Consider the following 27,958-nt stretch of genomic DNA (forward strand, 5'->3'; position numbering starts at 1 on the left):
TAACCACCAAAGTGCATTATTTAGCAATGGTTTGATTGCCAGGATCATGTAGACCTTTAATAGTTTAGCTACAGACTAGAAACTGAAGGTATCTGTATTTATTTGGTTGATCAATATTCACATTTCTAAGTGTTTTCTCACTGGTTTTCATGCTTTGTCAACATTGAGGGTAGAAAATGAATGAGTGAGTATCCAACTGCAAACTGCAAATGATTCCCCTTTAAGATGAAGGCAAGTTTTTTCTCCTCACACAAAGGAATCAATTAGTAATCCAAAGCGTTCCCACAAAAGAACGCCAAGGATCCCGTTTCTTCCAAAACACGCCTCCTAGACTAAGTTTTACTACTTTTATCTGGTGCTTGCTGGCTGCTGCTCTTTTCCTTCTCCTCACAGTCTCGCTGTGATGCCCTGTTTGTTGCATTTCAGGCGTTGTCTTTTTCACTTTTTCTGAGAGCTGAAAACTCCAGAAAGAAAACCCCCAAAGACGAAAGACTGCAAAGATGCCTGAAGCCACAAAGGAAGTACCAGTTTAGTCATCGCATGCAGTTTGCCTTTTGAATATTTATTATATTTGTAATCTCCTTTTTTTTCGTGTAGTTTAACTTTTTAAAGACCTTTCCAAGGATTCTTTTGGTTTGTTAAATCCAATTCTGCAGCCTGTCACTGAACACACCACAACAGGAACACACACGCACACACCTGCTGTGTGAACACCAGCTGCTTCATTGAACCTGCAGCGGTTCTCATCTGACTGTTACTCTGGAGACCCGAGGATCACCGAGTCTGCTTCTCAATGCTCGGCACTTTCCGGGAAGTTCACTTTCATTCATCATCACCACGGAAACACAAAACCATCTGCCATGTTTCTGTCTCAGAGTTGATGCACAGTGGTATTCAAAATTATTTTTTTGTTGGTTTTAGTTAAGAGTCTTGGCCCCTCATTGTGCTTTTGACTCACTTTTGATAACATTCATTCATTCATTCATTCATTCATTCATTCATTCATTCATTCAATCATCTCTTCATTGTTCAATAAATATCGTTCCTTTACAACAGAGATGAAGATCTCTGTATTCAGAGTTCACGAATTTCATATTTAAGACTAATAATTTTCCTCCTAATTCAGTAATTAATTGGTTGATTAAGTAATTAATTAATGGAGGTGGTGCCCCTTATAATTTTACAAGTGCATAATATTACTTTCCCAATGTGGTTCCCCAATATCGTATTACTACATTTACCTGACAGATAAATGTTACTGGTTGTTGCAGATTCAGATTTTACTCACAAAATATAATAATTAAAATATAATGCATTATCATTATTATTCATTTAACTATACAGCATTATATAAAATAGTTGGAATTAAAAGCTTCACCTTGAACAAGTAAATCTAAGTACATTGTGCTGATAATACCTCTCTTTACTCTTCACTTTTAAGTAAAAATTTGAATGTAGGACTTTTACTTTTACTGTGTGGTATTAATAGTTTTACTATTTATGGTCAATAGTTAATTGTTTTACTTTAGAAAGAAGTTTTGAGTACTTCTTCTACCACTGCCAAAACCAATAATAAAAAAATAAAGCCACACAGCGTTTGCCGAGGGCCCCCAAATCACTAAATCCTGTATTCTGCATTTCCAAGACAAGAGAAAAGAAGATATATAACAAAGTATATTCAGTGATCATAAACTCAGTTTTTCCATATAATACGTCTGAGTCCATAAATATGACTGAGAACTGCAGTGTTTTAACTGCACTGTGAATTTACACTCCTGCACACAGAAGAGCATACAAATAATATCATATCATTGTGATTATAAATATATGAAATGTAGAAGCTTGATGCCTGCGATGCACATTATAGATTTTACTCTCAGTTTCTTCAACTTATGTGTTTTTAGTTTAGTTTATTTGATGCAAGGAGAGAGAGGACCCAGTCATATCAGCAAAATGTCAAGGATAACACAATAAAGTCCAAGACTTATTTATCCATTTCAGGCGTTATCTTTCTCACTTTTTCTGAGAGCTGAAAACACCCAATTAAGACAAAAGACTGCAAAGATGCCTGAAACCACAAAGCAAGAACTGGTTTAGTCATCGCACGCTGTTTACCTTTTGAATATTTATTATATTTGTAATCTCCTTTTTTTCGTGTAGTTAAACTTTTTAAAGACCTTTTCAAGGATCGCTTTGGTTAGTTAAATCTCCAGCATCCAACTCTGCGGCCTGTCACTGAACGCACCACGACAGGAACACACACACACAGACCATATACATACATACATATATATATATATATAAATATATATATATATATATATATATATACAGACGGATGACAAATTAAAGGAAAGTGAGGGGATCTGGTGGCTCTGTTATGCTTTGGGGGGCATTTTGCTGGCATGGTTTGGGTCCACTTGTCCCCTCAGAATGAAGGGTCACTGCAAATCAATACAAAGTTGTTCCGAGTCATCACCTTTATCCTATGATGAAACATTTCTATCCTGATGGGAGTGGTCTCTTCCAGAATGCCCCAATTCAAAGGGCACGAGAGGTCACTGGATGGTTTGATGAGTACGAAAACGATGTGAATCATGTGCTGAATTGAACACCTACGGGAGATTCTGGACTGACATGTTAGACAGCGTTCTCCACCACCATCATCATCAAAACACCAAATGAGGGAATATCTTTTTGAAGAATGGTGTTCATCCCTCCAGAAGAGTTCAGGGACTTGTAGAATAAATGCCAAGGTGCATTGAAGCTGTTCTGGCGACACCTTGCTAAGACACTTTATGTTGGTTATTATTATTGTCACCTGTCTGTATATATATATATATATAGTTTTCATTTATCAATGAACTTCATACAAAGTTCAGTAAACAGAAGAGACCTACATGAAATCAATATACAGCAGCAGTTCTCCTCGGTTCACCTGCACACAGTTTTTCAGGTACTTGGCAGGTTGGTTGTTCCTGCATCTTGGAGAAGGTATTACAGTGCTTCTCAATCAATCAATTTTTATTTATATAGCACCAAATCACAACAGAAATCATCTCAGGGCACTTTTCACATAGTGCAGGTCAAGACCGTAGTCTTTAATTCACAGAGACCCAACAATTCCCCCATGAGCATGAGTTTCCTGTGAGATGAGAAAGCACAAAAAACTCCAGGGAAGAAGCAAAGTTAGTGACATGCATTGATGTTACATGAATGCATACAGATGGAGAGGAGGAGGAGGAGGAGAGAGGAGCTCAGTGCATCATGGGAAGTCCCCCAGCAGGCCTATAGCAGCATAACTAAGGGCTGATCCAAGGTGAGCCTGGTCGGCCCTAACTATAAGCTTTATCAAAAAGGAAAGTTTTAAGCCTACTCTTAAACACAGAGAAGGTGTGGATTCTGTGGATTTTGGCATCTCAGCTGCTTCTGTCTCTCTTCATGTAATCCCAGACTGACTCCATGATGTTCAGACCAGGACTCTGTGGGGGCCAAACCATCTGTAGCAGGACTGCTTGTTCCTCTTGTTGCTGAAGATAGGTCGTCATGACTCTGGCTGGATGTTTGGGGTCGTTGTCATGCCGCAGAATACATTTGAGACCAATCAGACGCCTCTGTGATGGTGTTGCATCATGGATAAGAACCTAAAGTGCTTAAAACATTTGCATAGTACTGTATATATAGCATAAATAGCTTTAGATACACACACACAATGCTTGTTAGTAGATCAGTTCATTGTTGGTTTGGCTCTGCACATGAGATTTGTTGACAACAAGAAAAATATAGAAAATTGCAGCTGTATCCTTTAAGTTATAAGGAGTCTTTCTATTTGTGTGTAAGTTTTGAAAATGTGTTAGTCTCTCATTCAGACTAAATGCATTTATACATTTTGTCCACATGGTGGCAGTAGTGTAAAGGCTACCAGAGGCTGTGGTGGCTCATCACATCCACTAAACTGTTCAATATGTCACAATATATACAGTATATAAAGAGACAATGGTCACAATAAACAGACACGTTTGTTTTGCTAAAAAAAAAATATTCATGTTACTTCAATTAAAATATTAATTATGATAATTCAATTAACGCCACTTCAAACATTTTCCAATACCAGCCAGTCTTCATAATTATCTCTCTGTTTTTATGATTGTTTTGTAAGCCTTTTCTTTTTAGTGTTTGTTATCAGTTGTCTATTGTTGCTGCTATCTGAGAGTTGAAATGACCCAGTTTAAACAAAGTAGAAATGCAAAGTATTTTACACGTTTTTACACATCTTTATTCAAGTAACAATTTCTCGACCTTATCTGTCCAATAAGTAAGTTTTTAGTTACCAAAAGCATCGTGACCCCAGCAGCTGGTGAGCTGACAAACTGTCGAGCTGATTTTGAGTAAAGTGTATTTTTTAAATTGTATTTTCAAAAGCATGAAATCAGTTCCAGATACTTTGCTCGAACACTTCACCCGCCAATATCTGGTCGACATATTTGCCTGCAGATTTAATGTTACCACACTCTTCATCAACTTGTTTCTATGGTGACAGGTGAATGTGGTTGGACCCGTCCTGGGACTTGACCGCTGTCTGTCAGTTTGCGTTAAACCGGAGACATGCTGCTGCTGGATGAGCCCTTATAGGTCCTGGGCGGAGCTCTGCGTGATCTGTTGCAACAAACGTTGCTAACGTTGCTTGACAAACCGGTGTTTTAAACTGTTTCTCAGGTGCCAGCCAGGTGAATTAAAGTTTCGGCCATGTGGGTTACTCACGTGAAATTAAAAGACAACCGCGCAAACTAAAACACAGCTTTTATGCACCGCGCGGAGCGAAACGTGACCGATTTATAAGCTGCTCCCGCATGAACCCAGCTGCTAAGAAGTGAAGAGTTGGGACAGTGAAAGAGTTTCTCCGAAATCACTCATTATTGTCAATATTTACTGAGACAGATTAGTGATTAACTGTCCTCGCTTGCAGCAGCTGCACAGAGCCGCAGTACGCAGAGAGCGAGCAGTTCGGGTCACTGTGTCCGCTTCACAATGCTGTGCGTCCGGGCTTGGAGGAGCGTTAGTCCCCTGTGCAGAGGAGGTCACTCCACGTTATGGAAACGAACCCAGAGCTGCACAGCAGCTGCCAGGCTGGACCTCAGCGGGATTTATCCGCCTATAGCCACTCCGTTCACCGCCAAGGAGGACGTGGACTACCAGAAACTGAAGGAGAACCTGCAGAAATATGCAAAGATACCGTTTAAAGGTCAGGCCGAAGTTACACAACTCTAACTAAACCAGAGCTTTTTGAATCACAAGTTTAATATAATGTTTTGTGAACAAAAGTAAGGATCCTGCAGAGCCAATTTAGTCTGCAGTCCCAAATTAGGATCCAGCAGGGGTCATAAGGAGGGATCCAAGTGGTCCCAAGTCACATGAAGGATCATTTAATTTCAAAAGAAGTCAACTGAATGTCTGAGATTTAGTCTGCAGGTGAACAGATATGCATTCTGTGAAGTTTCATCAGCAGTCATTATGTGCATGTTTGGCTCAGATTGGGTCCCAGGATGACATCCAATCAAAACACAGCAGGTAGTTAAAGTATATTCATGACTTTGATGAACACTGACTTCAGAAATATTGGACACAAATTGAGTTTGGTTAATAGCACAACTCACTTCACAGTTTTTTAAGGCCTGTGGAGCCTCGTTGGTTGTGTGTCAATCATCAGTATTTGTTTAGGGATCTGACAGAGAGAACAAAGTTCAGCACTGAAGTAAAAACGCAAAGTCAACTGGAAGCCTGCAGGTGTTTGTCGCCCTCTGGTGCTTTTCTTCTTCTACTACAACTAAAATTTCTCTCTTAATACTAAAGCTGGTGGAACCTGTAGTATACTGCAAGATTATTGGAGCTATTTTTTTTGACATTTGTAATTAATTCAGATCATTTTGTAAAGATGTGTTTTCACTTTGACATTAAAACATCTTTTTCTGTTGTTCAGTGTGAACAAAAGCAACTTTACCAGGAAATTCTCTTTGATTCAATGTTGTAAGACAATAAAACATGAAAAATTGCAAAGGTGATGAAAACTTTTACTAGTAGTGGAGTATTTTTATATTGTGGTATTGCTTCTTCTTCTTCTTCTTCTTCTTATTAGTAATGGAGTATTTTTATACTGTGGTATTGCTTCTTCTTCTTCTTCTGCTACTTCTTCTTCTGCTGCTGATGCTTCTTCTTCTTCTTCTTCTGCTACTTCTTTTTTTTCTGTTACTAATTCTTCTTCTGCTACTAATTCTTCTTCTCTTCTTCTTCTTCTTCTTCTTCTTCATCTAACAATACTCCTGCCAAAAAAGTGAATTTGTTGTTTTGTGAGTTTTGATATTCATTTCCCTCCATTCATCTTCTGATATATCTATTTCTAATTCTGCCTTCCATTTTTCTTTTACTCTTGTTTCATCTTGTCTATTAGTGTTAGTAAGATTTTATAAGCTTGACTAGAGGATGAACATCATTAATAGTTTTAATTCTGAATCCGACTTCTTACTATGTAGCTTCTAAACAGAAGGTAGTAGAAAAAATGTGAATGTGGTAAATCAGATTATCAAAACTTACTTGATCTGGTGAATGTACAAATAAAAAAAGGTCAAGGTCACATATTTGGAGGTGGTTTCTATGTGAATATGTTAGGTGTTAGTGAGGTTAGTCAGTCACAGACAAACAGACAAAAAAATGCAATAAAAACAAACATGTATTGTGTTTCAGGTCTGGTGGTTCAGGGCTCAAATGGTGAATATCCGTACCTGACGGAGGAGGAGCGGGTGGAGGTGGTGAGGACGGTCAGATGCTCCCTGCCGGCGGATAAACTGGTGATGGCAGGATCCGGCTGTGAATGTAAGTCTGAGTGTGTGTGTGTGTGTGTGTGTGTACTCTGTCTATTAACACCATTCATGTAAAACATACTAAGAAAAGCTGCTTAAGTTCAGGGTTGAACAAAAAAAATCATTAATGACGAGGAGTTTAGCTTCATGTTGGCAGTTTTCAATTATTCTAAAAGAATTCTAATTTTTCAGAAGTTGACGTGTGTCAAAACAGTTGATGACTGAAATAAAACTAATTACTCAAACACGTCAAAATACTGAATGTTTGGTTTCATTCAAAAACATTTGCACATGTTGTAGACAGACGTCTTCAAACATATCACGTTTTCTGAAATTAAATATTATAATGTTTTTATAATAAAGGACGTCAAATTCTTCAAGTTTTCATAGATAAGAAGTGAGACATTTTTGCAGCAGGTGTGAATCAGTATATCCAGATTTCCAAGACTGCTTTAATCAAATTTCTTTATTGCATTTAATTTATTTATTTTTTGTACCTCTGGCAGTTTACCTCTTACCTTTGTGCCATTGAAGGTTATTCACTGCACTTGAACTGCTTAAATTTCGATAAAAACTGTAAAACTGGGGGTGTTTTAAAACTTTTGACTGGTAGTAAAAGTCATATCTTATATTGTGTAAACTTCTCTTTCGCTAGTTTACATATTTTCCACATTCTGACAAGATATTCAACCGTTCACCTTGTTCAAATTCTCTTGTCAGATCTTTCTACCACAACAGTTTCACATTAGATGAGTCCTTGCTTACAAAATTGTTTATTAATTAATAAAATTGTGATGCTGTGTAGCTCTCCAGCAGCTCCAAATCCAAATAATCCACAATATGGTTGTCCGTAACCTCACTGAGGTTAGATGTTACACAATTTCCTGTTTGTAGATATTTCCTAAAATGTTATTTACTCTTAAGATGAAACTAATGAATTAAATCTCTACAGGAAGTAAATACACCATCTTTAATAGTGTGCATTTAATAAAAATTTCAGTTCTCTACACACATCTGGATTTTACTGACTTATAAATGAGCTCAAATTGACTGCACGTGTTTCCAATATGGATTTTAGAGACCTTGATTTTTAAGCTCATTATGAGCCGGTGGTGTCATTAATTTTTATGGGCTGATAATTGAAGTCAAATGAGTCTGTAACAGTTTTATTGGCTTGTTGAGCCGTTCAGTTCTGCAGCACATAATGAACATACAGAGAGTGGAGAGATGTGCATTAACTCACTCTAGAGTTACAGTACCTCCACTTTGCTTTTCTTCTTTCACTAACTGATAATGTAAAACCTCCTGGGCTCTTTCTTCATGAATTATTTCACATATATTTATTCAATAAATATTCCAGGGACACTGGTGTATTTGTTGCATAAATTGTCTGCTCGTCCTTTCTTCCAAGAATTGCTGCTGGTGGAGGAACCGAAGCTCATTCTGTTGTTGTTGTGTACTGTAAATGCTGAAAATATGAATAATGCCTTGTTTGTTTGCATGAGGGAATTTTAAATGCTGGATCACTTCTCCAGCAGCCTTTTTTTCCCCCACTTTTCTTTTTCTGGTATTCAATCTCTCGTCTGTTTTTTTTTTGATTGTTACATTTATGATTAAGTAGGAGAACGAAGACATTATTACAAGTGAATGCGTTGAATGTGAGGGCATACATGCACCATGTGCAGAAAAGAAGGTAATAAAGAAGGTTTATATATAAAAAAACACTATAGAAATACAACCAATTAAGGTAAACAAACAACCACAAGTGTAACTTGAACAAATATAAAACCTGCAGTCATGAGTTACCTTGTGATTTCCTCCTCCAGTTCCTCTAGTGTGTCTTGATAAAAGGGTTTGGGATAGATATGTTGTGCAGTTAAAAAGTCGGTGTGTGTTTTGTAAAGTTGTTTTCTTCACCCACCACACGTCCTCCGTCTGCTCAGCCACCAGAGCCACGGTGCAGCTCACGGAGAAGATGGCGGCAGCCGGAGCCGACGCCGTCCTCGTCGTAACGCCCTGTTTCTATAAAGGCAAGATGGACAGCCGCGCTTTGATCCAGCACTTCACAAAGGTCAGCTGACAGCACAAACACACACATACCCTAACCATAACCCTAAAACCAAAAATTAAGTCTTTACCCTCCAACAGCCATTTGAAGGAGTGAAGAACGGCCAAAATGTTCACTTTTAAGATTTAAAACTTCACCTCCATCAGGATTAAAGGACTGTAGTATTAGTTGGAGTTGTTCTTCTTCATATAGAAAGTGCTCATTATTAACTTCTAACAGCCAACTGACAGATGAATTAGTGAAAACTTTGTTCAAACCCACAAAGCATTATTTTAAATCCTCTAATTCTTCTAATTCTGAAAGTTTTCATTGATAATAAATATGTCTGAATAAGAAACAGGTTTATCACAATGTAGGTTTGCACACTAAAGGAATTAGCCTTGGTGTTGTGGTGCATAACAATCAAAAAAATAGAAGGTAAGAGAAAGAACAGCTACCACAAGACAGGTGATAGAAATATATACATAAAATCTTACAATTAAAAAATAAAATATATAATATATTGACTGGGAATGTGCAAGTGTTCATTATATAAACAGTGGATGTAATGTGCAAGTGTAACAAATAATAATAGTAATAATAATAATTGGGTTCACAGATGTGCAGATGATGACATTTTCACGTTAATATAACATTTAGTTCCCATGAGTGAGATAGAGTACATGAAAAGCCGAAATATATGAGAAATGATTCACAAACATTCAGAATATTTCCATTTGACAGGATGCTGCAGCCATAAGAAGTACAGTATGTGTATTGTCTTTTTATACATCTGTATAATACATTTAATATGACATCGTATACATTTACTGCAGTGAGGGTTTGGAAACAGAACCAGAGCACATACAGTAAGCAATACTGACTTATCATGCATGCATCTAACTTAAAAACAGCTCCATTTTGGGGGAAACTTAGGTTTCAACCATTGACTGTATATACAGATGGTCGTAGATCAACGCCCATTTGACAGACATCAAAGCTACTATAAGTCTTCAAATCTTGGTAATAATTTCCAAAATAACCACCAGCACACTTATTAGACAGCCTGAATTTAGTGATGACACCAATCGAGACTCGTTGAAAAAAGTATTACTCAGTATTTCTTGGGAGAAGTTGAGGCTTTTTGAATCGGAGTCAATTGGAACATCTAGTGGTTGTTGGTGGTATTGCACTTAAAGGTACTTCTGCATTGGCTTCAACCCCAAGCAGTGATAGTTCCTGCTTGGTTTCAAAGGACTAAATAAGACAGAGGGATCAAGAGAAATCACAATATCACTGACAAGCCAAATTTCACTCATTGTAGAACTTTATATGAAGAGTTTGAAATCAGATCTTGGTCAGTAAATGAGATTTTGTGATAAGGATTAGTGTTTCTGATTTGCTTTCTCCAGCTTAAATTTCCAGGTCATCCTGGGATTCACAGTGGGGACCTTTTGTTCACGTTGGCAGCATGTTGTGTTTGAGGTTGTGAGCCCACCTCGTGTCTTTCTGTCTCCTCCTGCAGGTGGCCGACAGCAGCCCGGTGCCGGTGGTTCTGTACAGCGTGCCGGCTAACACAGGACTGGAGCTGCCGCTGGACGCTGTGGTGCATCTGTCTCAGCACCCAAACATCCTGGGCCTCAAAGACAGCGGAGGAGACGTAAGAAAACACTTCTCATACATCTTTTTATTTTTCCATGATGTCTTTGTGTATTTGCGCTGCAGGTAGAGACAAAAGTATCTCTGTGTTTGTGAAGCAGCAGGCAGAAGATTTCCATGTAATGTATCAGAGTTTGAATCTCATTTACATCGTGCTATTTTAAGTTAAGCCATGGGGTCAGTTTTTTCTATGAGAAGCCTGGAAAACACAGAATAGAGTCTGAACAGGTGCACCAGCTCAATAAACAGACTATGAGGAGTGTTTTAGATATTTTTCAAAACTTCTGAACCTTGAGAACAACTTTTAAAAATAGGTGTTTTATTTATATATATATAACATGGGTATGGTGGATAGTTAAAGTGAAATTTTATAGTGATTCCTGAGCAGCCGCCATGTTCTCCTGTATTATAGTCACTTGAAACTCTCACCTGTTTCGAAACAAATACCTTCAGTAATGCCAGACCAGAATGAGGAAGGTAAATATTGTGTGCTATTGCTGCAAGGCTCATTTTGCATCCACTCCAAAACACTAAAGAAATACAACGCAAAAAGTCTAAAGTCATGTTAGAAAATTATAACATGATAGCCAAGGTGACTGGTTTTGTGTCCAGTTCACAACCTCTACTTCTTCTACTCTGTTTATTATAGCCATACCTAATGTAGCCTATACTGCCAACTCCTGACAAAACTACACTTCACGTAGCCTAGTTTATTCACGCCAAACCAGTTGATGGAAATGTGCCTAATTTGCATTTTCTTTTTTGCAGCATTTCAAAAGTGTGCTGAACAATTAGATGGAAAACACAGTTAGTTACATGAATTGCACTAACTTGTACGAAAAGAGCTACACAGATAAAGTTTGATTGATTTGATTGGATATTAGCAATAATAGACTCAATTCAGATCATTTAAAAGGAACTACTCATCGTTTTAATTAGGTTTTACTTCAAACTGCTACAAATATATAACAAAGAAGCCATTTTGGGATAGTTGTCTTGTGTGGCTACAAGGTTAGCATGTGTGTGTAACCATCTTGGAAAAATTTGGACGCTTCCAAATTGGAACGATGGGAAGTTTTTTTGTTCTTCCTGTTCTGCCGACATTGCGTGAGTGCAGCATAATTTAGCTCCGTAGCATTTCAGCAACCTTCAATAGTGTTGTGGTGCTTTGGATGAAAGTCAAAGACATCCATTTCTAGAACCACGCTGCTAGCATGGCTAAAAATTACACCTTACATTAAATCTCAAAAAAACCTCTGAATTACAACCCACATCTCTGATTTTTTTCCAGTGAGTGAATGAATGAAGTGAAATGAAAATGGAATTTCAGTCTGATTATCACGCAAAGAATATTGTGTCAGCAATCCCATTGAGGTAACTGGTATGAATCTGCTAGCATCTCACCAACAACTGCATTTGTATCAGGGTTTTTTTGTCCAATTAGCACCATATTCTGGAAATAATGTCAAATGGTTTTGTACCAACTTTTTATGCTGGCATATGAAAAAGTAAAACCATGTGAGAAAAGCTAGTCAACACTTTAGATTTGAAAAAGAATCTTTACAGAAAGAAACACTAATTCGGCAGCAATAAAATATAATGTTAGTCATGTTCCTGTGTCTATATGAGCAGCAGATTTCTAGTAAACTGACTGCTGTAGACAGAAGTGAGCAGTGACTGTTCAAGAACCTAAAACTAAAGTGTGTGCAGTTTTATCCTGCAGGGTTGATTGCAGGGTTACTTGGTGGAAGAAAAAAAAAAAGGACAGTTTGCTCTTGTTGAGCTCTTAATACCTTTTCGTCTGTGTGGGAAGTGTTTGCAAGAAGTTGCAAATGGATTTCTGATTTGGGAAATAACATGTTTGTCCACTTGCTGGGAGACAGATGTGTGGGTGTAGTTCAAGCACAGAGTGGCCCTGCTCAATTGTAGGCGTGAAGAGGCCAAACACAGAAAACAAGAGGTGATGGGTCAATTTGAGGAAGGCAGAGAAGTTGCAGAAAGATTATTCAGAACATGAGTGGCAAATAGATTTCCCCACATCAGCCAGCTCCTGCTATTTGGCAGATGGGTTTTTCTCGTACATTTTTAGGATGGACAGCCTTAGATGGAATTGAATCTTCATATATTTTGGCCAAATTATATTTGAAAGGGTTTTGTGGGGACAAGAGGGCATATTTTCAGAAAGTAAATTGTGTTATCTGCAGACAGGCCTGCTGTGGACAGGCTTGTTCTCCACCTTTCAATTCGTTGCACACCTACTCACTGCATGATCATACTTGATTGATCTGAAATTGCGTGTGATTTGGTTGTGTGTGTGTGTGTAAAGGTATGGTTTTTTTCTTTTCCTTTTTACTGGCTTTGTTTCTAGCTGCATGGAAACAAGCTAGCGTCATTTTAAAATGTTTTCATGCAACTTTGTTTGCAACAAAATTTCAGCGTAAATCAAAGCTTTTATGCGCCTTAGCTGCACAGTGTAAGTTTATACGTTTGTGGCTATACAACAGTAAATCAGAATGCTTTTAACATAGAAGTAATTTAAGTTGGTCAGCATGATGACCTGAAAGCTTAAACAACTATGAACAGCAAATGGTGTTGTGACACAGAAGCAAAATAAAGAAATCTCAATAATCAAGGTTTTAGATTTGATTATTGTCATTGTGCTCAGAACAATGAAAATCTGTTTAGCAGCTCCTCAGCAGTGTGCAGCATAAAAAAAAAAAATCAATAAATAAAAGCAAAAATATATACAGATGCAAAAGATAAAAATGAGAGAAAGTGACCTAAACAGAACAGTAATGGTAAAGTAGCAGCATATGGGATGGTTTGTGCAATACTGCTGCAATACTGGTAAGTCCATTAATTTTGTAGTGCATAATGAATGTGTGTGTGTGTGTGTGCGTGTGTGTGTTTTCTGTCTTTTTTTTAAAGGTTTGTGGATATATCAAAAATACGGATACGTTTCCAGAACTGTAAATAATTCCTGAACATCAATTTGACTTGGAATTAGTTATTAGCTAGTATAAGATGAGTTGTTAATTAGGGCTGGAGCTGCAATGATTAGTTGATCAGTCGGTTAGTTGCTGACTATTACATTAATCAGCAACTGTTTTGATAGTCAAATAATCGTTTTGAGTCATTTGAGTCAAGAAAAAATCCAAATTCTCTGATTCCAGCTTCTCAAATATGAATATTTTCTGGTTTCTTTAGTCTTCTATGACTGAATATCTTTGGGTTGTGGACTGTTGGTTGCAACAAAACTAGACGTTTGACGACAACACCTTTGGCTCTAGAAAACACTGATCGACATTTTTCATTTTCTGAAATTTTTATGGACCAAACAACTAATTGATTAATCGAGAAAATAATCAGTGACTCTACAGCTCTCTTCGGCTTTATGGAGCTTTATGGTGAGTTTCAGCTCATTGTTTAGCTTTCCAGCTACAACTTTTTGGGCGTTTTCAGAGAAAAAGCTCTAAAAAGCCACCGTACACTACCTGCTCAGCACCAAGCAGTAAACAGACACAGTTAGCTGTAGACTAGCTGGTGAACATAATGGAGCATTTAGAGAGCCAGATATTTCCCTCAGGAGTTGGTAGAGAGCAAAAACAGAGCTAAAACAGAGTGAATATTGGACTTATATTCACCGGTTTGACAGAAACACGACTCCAAATGAATGATAATGTTGCTCCGTAACTGCTGGATGTGGAAATAAACAACTGTTTGCTAACAAGTTCAACATATCAACTTAAAAGTTGTTGATGTGTCAACGCTGTATTCAGTACTTGTTTCTGTTGCCCCCAAGTGACCAAGGTTTACACCCCCATATTTACCATTTGCAGTATATAAACGATTAAAGGGGACATATTATGTTTTTTTTTGGTTTTCAGTCATTTATATATTGTTATGATGTCGGATATTTATGCTAAACATGGTCACATTTCCAAAACGTGTGTGAAATCCTACAACTATAATCTGTGTCATGGTTTGTTGATGTAGCCTTCCGAGCAGCCAGAAGTTGGCTGAGACGCAGCTTCTGGAAGCCAACCAATCAGCAGAGTGTGCTAATCCGGAGGCGGGCCTTAAAGAGACAGGAGCTAAAACGGCCTGTTTCAGACAGAGGCTGAACTGAGGGGCTGCATAAAGGACCAGTAGAAGATAAATAAGGAGTTTTTTTTTAACTGTAAATCATGTAAAGATATTACAGCAGAGCCCCAGATTAAAAATATAGACCTGGAAATGTGTATGATTTATCCCCTTTAATAAAGTATCTATGACACACTGTAATGTAGTTGTAAACATATTCAAGTGTTTAAATAATGTATCTGTCAACAACTATACTCCTCCTGTGGACACCCATTCATAGAGGCTGGTATATAAACAGATAATGAATGACAATATAGTAAAACACAGTTGTAAAAATATAAAATATGTCTTCATAGAAGTTATAATTGATGACAAATACTGTACATTAATGAACACTTAAACATGCCCTTATATCTGCTTACAACTATATTATAGTGTGTTAAAACCCATTTATTGATTGTTTACTTAAAGTAAAATGTTTCCATGAAAAAGAGCAAAAATTAAAAATATTTCCCACTGAATTGTAGTGAGTATAGGAAAGCATAAACCAAAATACTTTGCAGTAAAGTTAAGCTACTTTTGCAGGTTTTCGGTGGAGTCTTCTGTTTTTTTTTTAACAGCTGTTATGAGGCTCAGATTGCTCGGCTTGTTAGAGGATCAAAACAACTGCAACATCCTCCGATTCTCTCAGATGTTTCTGAAATAAACACACGGCAGGCAGTATGTATCCATAGCCCAGTAGAAACATGATTCTTCTCTACGTGTTTCTATTTTAGGCACATAAGACATTTTTATATGCAATGAGATATTGCGATGCTGACGATCGGCAGAGAGTGACAGCAGTCAGATCCGACAGATGTTGAACTGGAGATTTGTGAATAAATGAATAAGATATGCTGAAGGTATCCAGAAGGCTCAGCTGGCACATTTAATTGAATCCTTCTTGAAGTATTTGTCATTCCCCGGTTTTTTCTAAGTGTTTCCAATCTGAACTCTTTAAAAGACAAAAAAAATGTGTTTAAAACAGCTTTAATGTCACGTCAACTCCTCTAATCTGATCCTTCCTGCCCTTCTGTTGCTCACACATCAGGTGTTTTTAACTTTAGGTCTGTTCAGCTTGTGCATGTGTCAGACATGTGAATCCAGAGAGCGTCGTGGCGAGGCTTCGTCGCCTTCGAACGCTGAATAAATGTGTTCAATCCAAACAATTATCGTCTTAAAGTGAAATAATTACAACACCTGTTATTATTCATCCCTGTAAGAGAGCCAGGAGCATTTATAGTTACATCTTAACAGCTCACACCTGAAAAGTAGTCATGAACGCTTAAATATGAGATGATAAGACTTTAACGCCGCTAATTGTTTCGTCGATCGTCACAAAAACGTACAGAGTTGATGAAGAATACAAGCTTAATGAATTTGAAGATTTTGCCCCCACGTTCACAGTATGTTCTGCTTGACTAATAAATTAAATTTTTTTAACAATTTTTTAACACTTAATATATAACGATTAACAGCTTTAGGATTAAACTTTATATATACAAAGGGTACGTTAGGTACCCATTAAGCCCATGCCGGACTTTTGACATATTTTGACAAATTAAACAATAAAAAAATTAGAAATTGGTATAAATGAATTATTGACACTTCAAGTGAGAGATTAGACTTTCATTTTAACAAAAATGTTCTCACTTAAATTGGGGCATCATATATGAAAAATGTCTGAAAAGCGGACGTTCACCCTTCTTCTACTCCACTACATTTCAGAGGAAAATATTGTACTTTTTATTCCTTTTATGAAGATTCTCAGTAATCCAGGTCATGGTGTATCTAAAAGTCAAATTCAACTACTTGATACTTGAAGACGATATCGAGATGAGGTTGATGGGAATGTCATTAGATTTACTGGTGTTTGGCCTTTAACCAAAATATTCGAAGTCAAAAATGTGTTTTTCTCCCTTCAGTTGGATGTCTGAGCTTCTCTGTGCAGAGTTTAAAGGGTGTGCCTGTGAGCATGATTTGTGACATCACAACTACTTTGAAGCCAGTTGAGAACCAGTATGCCACTTACACAAGTCTGATGTGGAAACTTGAAGCCTGCAGTGCACATACATGGAGAGCAGACTTTTCAGTGCATAGATTCTGGATTTTTAATGAAGTAGAAGTGTTTTTTTTGACATGGTAACTGATCATTTTTTGTAGTAAATTTTGTGGAAGTCCTAAAACATGTCTGGAGGGAATCTTCAAAGTAGTAACAATTCATCCAGAAGGGGACATGAAGGTGTATAATGGATGTGCAAATGTCATGATAATCCAACCAATTACTGTTGAGACATTTAAAGTAAAAGTACAGGATTTGGTGCCAGTATACAGTATGTAGTAGTATGTAGTAAATTTTTGACAGAACAACTGACATTGTTATCGCCAGGGCAAAAAAAACTACTGAATTATTACATAAAGTATGTTTGTTATAATACAACTAATGCAAACATGCACATATAATGCATATGTTGCTGCATACTTTACACATTGCTGCCCTGAGGCAACAACAAAAAACGTCGTTGGGGGTGATCAAGTTTTTGATTACATCATCAAAATACACCAAAAAAAAACAACAAAAAAAAAACATAATTAATGCAGTAGAGGGTTAAGTTTCCCCATGATCTTGAGTTGCACACGGCAGGCTAATGACAATAATGAGCCTTAAGAAATAGAAGCTAATGAGTATTTTTCTGTCGCTGGGGCAGACAGTAGCCTTGCTGCGATGTTGCTTTTCTCACTGGGGAGCTGTATCGAAATAGCCAGAGAGCTCCTGCTTTCAGGAGACCAGCAGGAGCTCCTATAACCTGATTGACTGACTGATCAATTATAGTCCTGCGTGTTAGAAATGACTGATATGGGGGGGGAACTGACTGACACCCGGCGGTTAAAAATAGACCCTCTGCGGTACCTGTGATGGAGGCTGAAACTAGAGACTGCAGGTTTTTCCCTGTGGAGTTTCATCTTCATGTGCAGAGCAGCCGCAGAGTCGTCTTATGCTCCCTTTGAACATTTCAGGTTTATTTGGGTTCAGTCCTTTATATCCGGATTGACAAAAGAGAATTAAAAGAGGCAAAACAAAATAGGGAGCTCATCAATTATTCATGAGCCTCTCCCATCCTCCTCCTCCTCCTCCTCCTCTTTTGAAGTTGATTCCTTTTTTTTTTTCTCACTTGGGACTTGTCTGTTTTTTCTCTCTTTTTCGTCGTTCTCGTCCTTCTGTTTGGGATGTTGAACACTCCCCTCCTCCCAAAACCTCATCCCTGTGAAGAGCTGATGCTTGTCTCAATTTGAGCGATTTGTTTACCTTTTGTGAGATGTTGGGTTTGTCGTTGTCTCTTGTGACTGCATCCCCTGGGATTAAAAAAAACAACACCAGATATTAGTCTTGACAGCAGGGAGGAGTGATGACAGTGAAACAGTCCTGATTTTTTTTTTTTTTTACCTCTTTCTTCTTCTTCTCTCTCTTTCTCTGTGTCTCTTTTTACATGTTCCTCAGATCACACGAATCGGCCTGATTGTTCACAAAACCAAATCGCAGGATTTCCAGGTGTTGGCGGGCTCAGCGGGGTTCCTCATGGCTGCCTATTGTGTTGGTAAGAAGCCTTAAAACAGGAAAAACGGTGCTGTTGTTCCTCACAGGGAGCGGTCGCCAGCCTTCATATCCCCCAGGCTGCAATCTCCCCCTTCTGTTTGTTTTCTTTTTATCCAAAACCAAAGTGGAAGAAATTGACTTTGTTGTCTTTTGCATACAGTATCTTTCATTTAAGGTCCTCGCTGTCAAATGTCAATAAAGCTGTCAAAAACTGCTAGCTATCAGATATCCACCTCCACCATCCATCCCATAATCTGGGGTCACTTCCTGTAGTCGTTTCACATTACGCTCACACTTCAGACGAAACCAAGCAGCTCCCTGAAGGGATTGTGTGTTCCCATCTACTGAATGTGCAGAATATTAGGCACTTCTCTCTAATATTGAGTTGCACAGGCTACATATCCTTAACATATGTTCAATGAGTTCCTCATGCACGGAAGAAAAGGTATCATCAGCAAAAGATCAAGATTTAGTCCCCATAAAAGGTACAACACAATAATCAGTGTAGCTAGTAAAGATTTACATCAAGTCTAAAAGAGTAAAACACACAATAGATACCCCAACAGTTACTTAAAATATTGTATTATCAACACATTAGCCCCAGTAATGGTAGGGGCATTTGAGGAATAGATAAAAGATGGTGTGTTCAGACCAAACGTGAAGCGAACTGGACCGCAGGATCAACCCAAACATCCAAAATACATCCCTGTGCATTAGCTGTAAGCTAGCTAGTAACGGCAGGCACCGACCGTGTCTGTGGGAGTGTTTCTGACGCTACTAGCAAAAGAACACCCAATGAAAATATGCACATTTCACTTATAATATGGACTGAAAGCCTCAGTATCATGTTTAAGGATTTTTAAAAGCCAATTAAAGAAACCATCTATGAGAAAATACATTGTCTAACTGAGGCTAATGAAAAAGAGGTTAGCTTAAAATGGGGCATGATGCTCTCTTTTTATATTTTATAGTTGACTCTTCCAGCTTTTATCTACTTCCTCTACAGTATGTAAAACCGTTTCCCAAAATAAACCACAGACAAGGCAGGTACACACTACCTGCCCAGCACCAAACAGCAGAGAAAATGTTAGCGACCAGCTGGTTTAGAAAAGGGGAACATGGAGCATCTGAAGAGCCAGAGAAGTTGTTGAACACAAAACCATCAGACTCAGATTTTAGAGGTTTACATGTCACACCCTGCAGGTAATGTACCCTGACCATTCAAACCAGCACCCCTTCTGGATATTACTATATTACCTATCCCCAAGAGACAGCCACATTATGTCTAATTATTTTCTTGCCTTATCAGCCTTTTTTAGCTTGACCGTCATGGATACTTATCAGCCCAAGTTTAGAAGAGTTTTCTCATCCCGCGGGAAGCAGGTGATCCTTCATTTGAAGTTGCAGTAAATCATAAAACATCAGCAATCTTTCACAGCAGCTGTTATGAAGTGATGTCTTCTTTCTTGTTGGTATGTTGGCCACGTACAGTGTGCTGTAAGCTTGGATTAGATAACACGATAGGGGATAGGCATCAATATGATGCTCAGGAACCTAATGAGTCATGTTCTTCCGCTGCCAGCCCTGTCGAACACACACACACACACACACACACACACACAAACACAGCTCTCTGATCTTTGCTCCCTGACATGTTCTCATCTCCATAACTGAAATATGGGAGTAACTGGCTGTGTGAGAGAGATACTGACTAACACAACTAATGCAGAGCGATGTAACGTTGAGTGATTGATATGATAATCAAGCAGCAACCCCCTGGGCTGACAAATGAAGCCAACGCCAAAAACTGAGTCGGTCCCCATAGACCCCCATGTTAAAATACCCAACTTTACAGTAGAAATAAACATGTTTACAGCCTGGTACTCTTTAGCTAATTTCCCCATTCATGACAACTGTATGGGGTTGTGAACTTTTTTGTATATATAGGCTTAAAATTATGCGTAATTAAGGGTGTGTCCACTTTGAGTGACAGGTGGGTACTGTCACAGGCAAGTCGCTACCACGGCAACAGTGTTAGTGAGGTAACGTAATTATGGCATAGCCCAGATTCACAGAGTAAAGGTGTAGCTGTAGTCGTCGCTATATCAGTGTGTTTTCAGTTCATGGAAGTTAATTGTAACATTTTGGTTGCCTAAAAAAAAGTCTTATTCTGTATTTGGTTGTACTAAAAGATCCTCGATAAGGAGTCGGATGTTCAGTTTTTTCCACTAAGTACGTTTTGTTTTAATGGTTTTAAGCCTGTTTTTTGCTAGCGAAAATTAGCATTAGCTTTACCATTATCACAGTTAATAGTAGACTGTAAATGCATTGTGCTAACCAAGCTAGCAGCTAGCATCAGGGTCAGTCCCACCCTCTCATACAAATATGGTCACTTCTGGCTCCAAACATCCAAGATTAATAAATAGAACTGGAACTTTTCTTTCAGAGGTAAGGATATCTCATTTAAAATCACATGCAAATGCAATGCAAATGACTAAAACTCCAACCTTGGAACATAATCTTAAACAGTATCATGTGTAGTTCAGTCCATTTGTCTAAACAGGAATGGTATTTTTTTTTTAAAAACTATGCAAAAATGTTCATTTAATATTTCTGTTTTTAGCAGCCTTTAACTAACATCATCTCCCACAAGCCTAATACTGTTGCAGATTAAACATCACCAGCTCAACAGGGAGGGCTAAACCAAGTAGATGTTTTTTTTGGCTGCAGATTACAGCTACGGAGTTGGAAAGATTACATGCAAAGAGAGCGTGGGTGGATATCACGGATAAGGCGGGAGTATAATACGTGCACTGCTGTGCTAAAAGATTTTCATGGGAGCCGTAGTTTTTTGAATGCCTGCAAACACATGTTCTCTTACAACATGGATAGTAAACTCCAGGAACACATTTCACTTCAGAAAGAAAGAAACTCTCAATCAGTCTGAGTCACAAAAAGCGAGTGTAACAGCAGAAGTGACATCAGGATGTTACTCATTGCTTGTCGTTAAGTTATATAAAAACACACACAGTACAACAGTACATGGCTCTATGAGTTCTGTTTCATACAACTGCAAACATTAAACTTGAATCGATTGTTTTAGTTACCTGGGAACAGCAAAGAAAGCTATAAAGCCAACATTGACATATGATCACTTCATGAAGTAGTTGTGTTGGCAAACATGCATAATTACACATCCAACCTCAAAGCTCAAGAACATGTCTTCAGTGAAAATTGCCCAAAAACACCTTAATAAACAGATTATTATAATATCAGATCACCTTATTGCTACATATACAGCATCAGCAAAACAAAAAGAATAATCAGTATGGGGTCCTTACAACAGACAGCATGATACACCAAACAATATAACAACATGAGAACAGAATAGTCATCAGGACTACACTGCATAACAAAGAGTAGCCATTCATGACAAAACCACACTTTAAAGTGCTGCTGTTGGTTAAAAACTGAGTATTTTGTACATGCTGGAGAGGCTGTCTGAATCCAGTCCAAACCTTCATGTCACAACAGATAAATAAAGACAAAATACTCTCAGCATGCCTACTTCCCAAAACTGTATCCAACAGACACAGAAAAGCATCATCATTCATTTGGAGTTCTGTTTCTGGCCACCTGGAAACTGTAAGTCCAGTATTCACTCTCCTTTTAGCTCTGGTTTTGTCTCCACCAGTTCCTGCTGGTAATATCTGGCTTTTTAACCGCTAAATGCTTCACCATGTTCACCATGTTCACCATGTTCACCATGTCAGTCTGCTGTTTGGTGCTTGGCAGGTAGCGTACGGTGAGAGACTGAATCAAAGAGAATCAGGTAACAATCCTCTGTGGGTTTGTCACTATGGCAACCATAGTCATTTGATTCATTGATTTGTGCAGCTTTAACAACATAACTTATGAAAATGATTAAATAGATGTAAGCAATTCATGTATGAACAAGTCATCGTCCTTATTGCTGCAGGTGAAGCTGGCGTGCTGCATTTAGGTGCAACAGCAGGAAAAAAAATAAGTTATTTGTGTTTTCTTTCACTGACTATGTTTACATGCACAAAATATTCCAGTTTCTACCCTTATTCCCAAAAAGACAACATTCCTACTAAGTTGTTTACATGAAAATGAATATTTCACTAATATTCCTGTTTACATGCATAAGGTTTTCAGGGTTTCTCTCCGCTCTAGTGGGAATGAGAATAACAAGATCTCAAAAAAACATTAGTGAGCTGCTGCCTGATATGACTGATACTATACATTTATAGTTACAGGTATCAAATACCTAAGTTGTCCCATGATGTTTACTACACTGCTGAGTGTTTTTGTCACCATCAGTCCATGGCTGCATGTCAGGATGATGACCAATCCCCTTCGTTCCCATTGTGGTGAAGGAGTGCTCTGTTTTTCCGGCCTGTCCTGAACACCTCCAGCATATGTCATTTTGCCTGTGCAGGGGTAAACAGGCAGCATATTCTGAACGTGCTGTATACATGTCCAAAGAATGCTCCTAAGAGCTGGATAACATCGGCATATCCCACATGTCTTAATCGGAAAATGCTGCATTTGGAATAATTTGGAACAAACTGAATATGCTGTTTACATGACCCGTATCAAATTCGGAATATTGTCATATTCGGGATAATAGTGGAATATTAGTGTGCATGTAAACATAGTCAATAAGAAGTTGTGAGCCTGTAGCGTCTCCGCTCATGAGCCGTCACTCCGGGGCCGTGCCGTTCACCTGTCAGTCAGCGCCGTCAGGTAAGCCGCCGTCAGCTGAGCGATCCGAGCGGCGACGGGGGGTCACAGAAACATTAATCAGACGGAAAATCCGCCCCTCAGCATCCACCGGCTTCGTCTGTCCATAATAACAACAACTCTCCAAGGCCGCGGACGAAGGCCGAGACTCTGCTTTTCTCCTACATCAGACACAGAAAATGAGATGTCACACTGAAAGGCCATGATATCTTGTTGCCTGGGAAAATGTATCTATCTCTGTAAATAAATAAATAAATAAAAAAGACATCATCTAAAGCGCTGCTGCTGCTGCTTAGTGATCTGTCAGGAGAGGAAGGGAGGAGGATGGAAGGCTGGACAAACCTCTGTGTGTTGACAGTAAATCATTTCTGTCTGTGTGTTGACAAGTGAAATGTAAAACCAGGAGAGTGATGGATGGCTTTATTTAAGAGGAATATATGTTTAGCTTAAAAATCAGGAAGAAAACATCCCTCCGGTCCTTCCTGTTCTGTTTTATCTTCACTTGTTTGAACACTGAATTCTGTCGACACGTTGTCATGTGAGGACTCCAGTATGTTTTCACACCGGCTGAAGGATTTACATGCTTCTCTGCGAGTTAAAGGAAATTCACGGACCTCTCGGGCGATTCGAGTGCCCTTATGTATCTAACTGTGATGCATGCTAATGTTTTAGCGCACCGTGTATGATTGGTGGACGGTACATTTAATATTCAAAACATGCAAAAGGCCAGAGGGGAAAACTGATCAAATGTGATTTCTCAGGCCACCTCCTTCAACTTCACAACCATATTAAACCAAATTTCAACAATTAGGTGTGAATAAGTGTACGACCCCGTTTCACTGAGCTTATCTGTCTCACTGAAGAATGTGTTTAAGAGCTGCAACGATTAGTTGATTAATCGTTTGGTCCACTGACAGAAAATGAATCAGCAACTATTTTGATAATCAAATAAGCATTTTTGTCATTTGTTTGCTGGTTGTAGCTTCACAAATGTGACAATTTAAAGCTTTTTTTTTATCAGAAATGATAGTAAACTGAATTTCTTCAGATTTTTTGACTGTTGATCAGACAAAACAAGACATTTGAAGATGTCACCGTGGGTTCTTAGAGATTATAACGGTCATTTTTTCATTATTTTCTGACATTTTATAGACTAGACAATTAATTGTTAGTTGCAGCACTAATGTGAATGTTTGAGCTTCACTGTACAGAGTGATTATGTGCTGAGTTTGACACTGTTTTCACATTCATCTGCAGAAGGGGGGACATTTTCTCCGTGCTCACCTTCGATCTGAGTTTAAGGCTCGCACCGCTGTGACATCACAACTAGTTTGGAGCCAATTGGGATCCGTTATGCAACTTAAACAAGTGTGATGTGGAAACCTGAAGCCTCCAGTGCACAAACACCTAGAATGAACTCTGTCATAACTGTCTAGCAGTTAAATGGTTGAAATGAACAATATTTGCATCTCATTTCAAGGATTTTAACAAAGTAACTGAAGTTTTTGGTGAAAAAGCAGATTGTTTATACATCTTAAAATGCTTTAAAAATGTTAAATTCAACATCTGATGCTTTGCAGCAAAGGAAACCAAGCAAACCAGCGATATCTAACCTTCCTCTGGTCAGCGCTCACTGCTGTTCTTCTGTTTTTTGCTGATTCCTAATACATATAACCAATTATAGCATCTCACTCAGTAGGCTCCTCTCTTCATATATTATTTTAAGACAGGTGTTTAATTATGCTACAAGAAAAGGAAGTTTAAAAGGTCAAGCACTGATCTCATTGTGTAACAGTTGTTAAGTAAAAGAAGAGTCAGCAAATGAAAAGAAGAGAAAAAATCTACTCTGATCTTTAACTCTGGATGGTTTGTGTGTTCAGGTGCGGTGGGCGGAGTGTGTGCGCTGGCCAATGTGCTGGGCGGGGAGCTGTGTGAGTTGGAGCGTCTGTGTGTGTCCGGTCGCTGGGAGGAAGCCAGAGTCCTGCAGCAGCGCCTGATCGAGCCCAACGCCGCCGTGAGTACCATCTGCCGCGCGGTCTCGCTTTTTTATCCATCGCACCACCAAACAAATGCTCGTCAGCCTGCTCGCATCCACGCTGCCACAAATAGTGACAAACTAGAGTTTTAGTGACAGGAGACGTTTGTCGGAGGCAGAAGAAATCACACTGGTTTCATTTAACTTCAGTGGCTGGAGCAGAAACTGTAGTCTTGCAGGTTTACATTCATTTGGTGATACTAATTTTTATTTATTAGGTAAAATCAGCCCAAAAACAAGGAAGCTTTCCTTTTACACTAATTTATCTTGTTTATATTTGACACAGATGATGTAATCTGTAAAAAGTAACAAAGTAAAAGTAATTAGAAGTGCTCTTATGTTCTAAAGTAAGCAACTCTGCTCTCAAGTTGATTTCAGACCAAATGTTTTAATTAAATTTGTGACAAAATGATGGACAGCACTAAAACTACAGTATCAAAGTACTTTTTAAAGGATGGTACTACCCGTAGGTCGACCAGAGAAGAAGAACAATAAAGAAATGATAACAGTTGTTTGGATGTTGAGAGGCTGAATTAACAGACGCCAAATTGAGACCGAGGTTTGCATTTCTAAACACGACACGAGTTTAAATGTCAGATTTTTGTTCAGCGTGTTCCTCGGAGCTGTTCCGAGCCCTTGAGTGAGATGTGTGAGAAAACAGCTCTGAATAATTTGCTTCAGGCTACAAACGTGTCTGTTAAGGTGAGTTGAGTTAAATGTCACCGCCCTAACAGCATCAATCCACCACCACACAACCACCTCCACACGCGCCGCATCATGAAAACCCAACTTCACTCCCAGAAACCCGGTCTGAATGTATCTCACCAGCCCAGACGCTGATCACAAACACTTAAAAAAAACATGTCTGACTTTAAGTGTCGCTGATGATAAAGCTTTGAAACCATACTGCAGTTCAGTTCAGTTCAGTTGAGAGGGGGGGGGGGGTTGTCTGGAGACTGATTGGAGCTCTGTGTTGCTAGGTGACCAGGGGGTTGGGAGTGCCCGCCCTCAAGCAGGCGATGGAGTGGTTTGGTTTCCACGGCGGCGCCTGTCGATCACCTCTTCAGCCGCTCAAAGAGGCCGAGACTCAGCAGCTGAGAAGGAACTTCGCATCCAATGGTTGGCTGTGAGGCGACCCAGCAGAGAGTGTGTGTGTGTGTGTGTGTATGTGTGTGTGTGTGCGGAAACCTTTTAGCTGTTTAGATCTGTCAGTGTCATATGGTATAGAGGGGAAACACACAAAGAAAATAAAGCTTCACGGCTTCCCATAAAAACATCAAAAACCTAATCAACTTCTTCAGTTTAAATGAAATATTCATATAATTGTTGCTAACAGCACACACAAGGCTAAATGCAGTGTAACAATGCAACTGAGCACAACATTTACAAACTAAACGGCTGTAGTTTTGTGCCAAAATCACTTTATATCCACAGTTTTTTTTTTAAAAAGTTTCACATTTATCACAAAATTTAAACAGATTCATACAACTTTGAAATGATTTCAGAAGAAAAATATGCAAATTATTATCATTGTTTGACAAAAGAAAAAACAAACTGTAACAAACTGTTTGGATCATGAATCAGTGTGTCACAACCCATCTGCAGGTTATAAGAGTAGCCGAGGGTAAAAAACAAACAAACAGAACACCGACGCTCACAGATCAATAGTCTTATTTATTGTAAGCAAAAAACAAACGCGTTTCAGCTGGAAGCCATCATCATCATCATCAACATCAGCGCTGATGATGATGATGATGATGGCTTCCAGCGTTTGTTTTTGCTTACAATAAATAAGACTATTGATCTGTGAGTGTCGGTGTTCTGTTTGTTGTGATCCTCACCACAACCTGAAACATTGTTCAAGATTGGGAGCTGCTGTGTCTGCTGCTACTTTTCAGTAGCTGATGGTAGCCAATGGACTACTAATATATAGAAACATGTTTTCCAACTGTAGTGTTAAACTGTAGCTGCCTTCTGATTGACAGTGTTACTTTTTTAAGAAATGTTTTTTCCTTACATTTACTCTGAAACGACTGTCACGGCATCTAGCAAGTCGTCTTTGTTGTTCATATAAATTCAACATAATTTTTATGACGTGATGGAAAAAAACTTTAAAATAAGTGTTGGGAATCCTGTGTATCCTGTGTTTTAACAATAAAACTACACTGCACTTGAATATTATCAGTGTTTCTTCTTCCTTCTTCTTTGTGTAATTAGTTAATTTATGTGCAAAATTTCAAGTAAGTCATGCTTATGATCACTTGAGTCAGATCCATTTAAATGTACGATGTTGCTGAAGTGATCTATCGGCAAAATGACATCAGATTTTGCAGGATTTAATTATGATTTGTGCAAATTTGGTTGTGATTGCATGTCATATTTAAAAAAATGATTGCAATTTAGATACATTAGGCCTCACCTACAATAATTTTACAAACCCTTATAGGTATACAGTATAGCATCTGTTTTGCAGTCAACAAAATATTACCCCAATGCTCTAAACGTGGCTTAATTTGTTAAAAATTGATTAGTAGATGAGGCTAAAAGGTTTGGAAAGGTGGAAAAGGGAGCAGCCATGTGCAAAAATTTGGCTTCTAGGTCTCACAGGAGTTTTGGGCAAAAACGTGAAGTGCTTAATAAATAGCTAAAGTCTTCACCTACACACCACACAATACTCTATTTTAACATTTTTGGTGGACTACGCTTCCCCAGGAGTATTGGTGCATGCTGCTTGGAATAAAAAACTGACCCATACTTACCAGTACATCCCAGTAGATTCGATGACCTTCCCAGTGCAGCCCTGACCATCATCAACCTGAGCGTCTACTCAGCCAGAATAACTGAAAATACCTGGTAGTGTTTTTGTTTTTTTGTTGTTT

At 38.5% G+C, this 27,958-nt stretch overlaps 1 protein-coding gene across 1 annotated transcript; it reads left to right on the top strand.

Moving 5' to 3' along the window:
• Window positions 1–4,623: 4,623 nt before the first annotated feature.
• On the top strand, window positions 4,624–27,255 carry hoga1 (4-hydroxy-2-oxoglutarate aldolase 1). Its single transcript, XM_067585461.1, has 7 exons — window positions 4,624–5,242; window positions 6,739–6,867; window positions 8,798–8,925; window positions 10,427–10,561; window positions 18,182–18,278; window positions 24,925–25,058; window positions 26,060–27,255. The coding sequence occupies exons 1-7, from the start codon at window positions 5,029–5,031 to the stop codon at window positions 26,207–26,209; spliced, it is 987 nt and encodes a 328-aa protein (XP_067441562.1). The 5' UTR covers window positions 4,624–5,028; the 3' UTR covers window positions 26,210–27,255.
• The last annotated feature ends 703 nt before the right edge of the window (window positions 27,256–27,958 follow it).

Source organism: Thunnus thynnus, chromosome 3 (genome assembly GCF_963924715.1).
Source record: "Thunnus thynnus chromosome 3, fThuThy2.1, whole genome shotgun sequence".
Taxonomy (NCBI): Eukaryota; Metazoa; Chordata; class Actinopteri; order Scombriformes; family Scombridae; genus Thunnus; species Thunnus thynnus.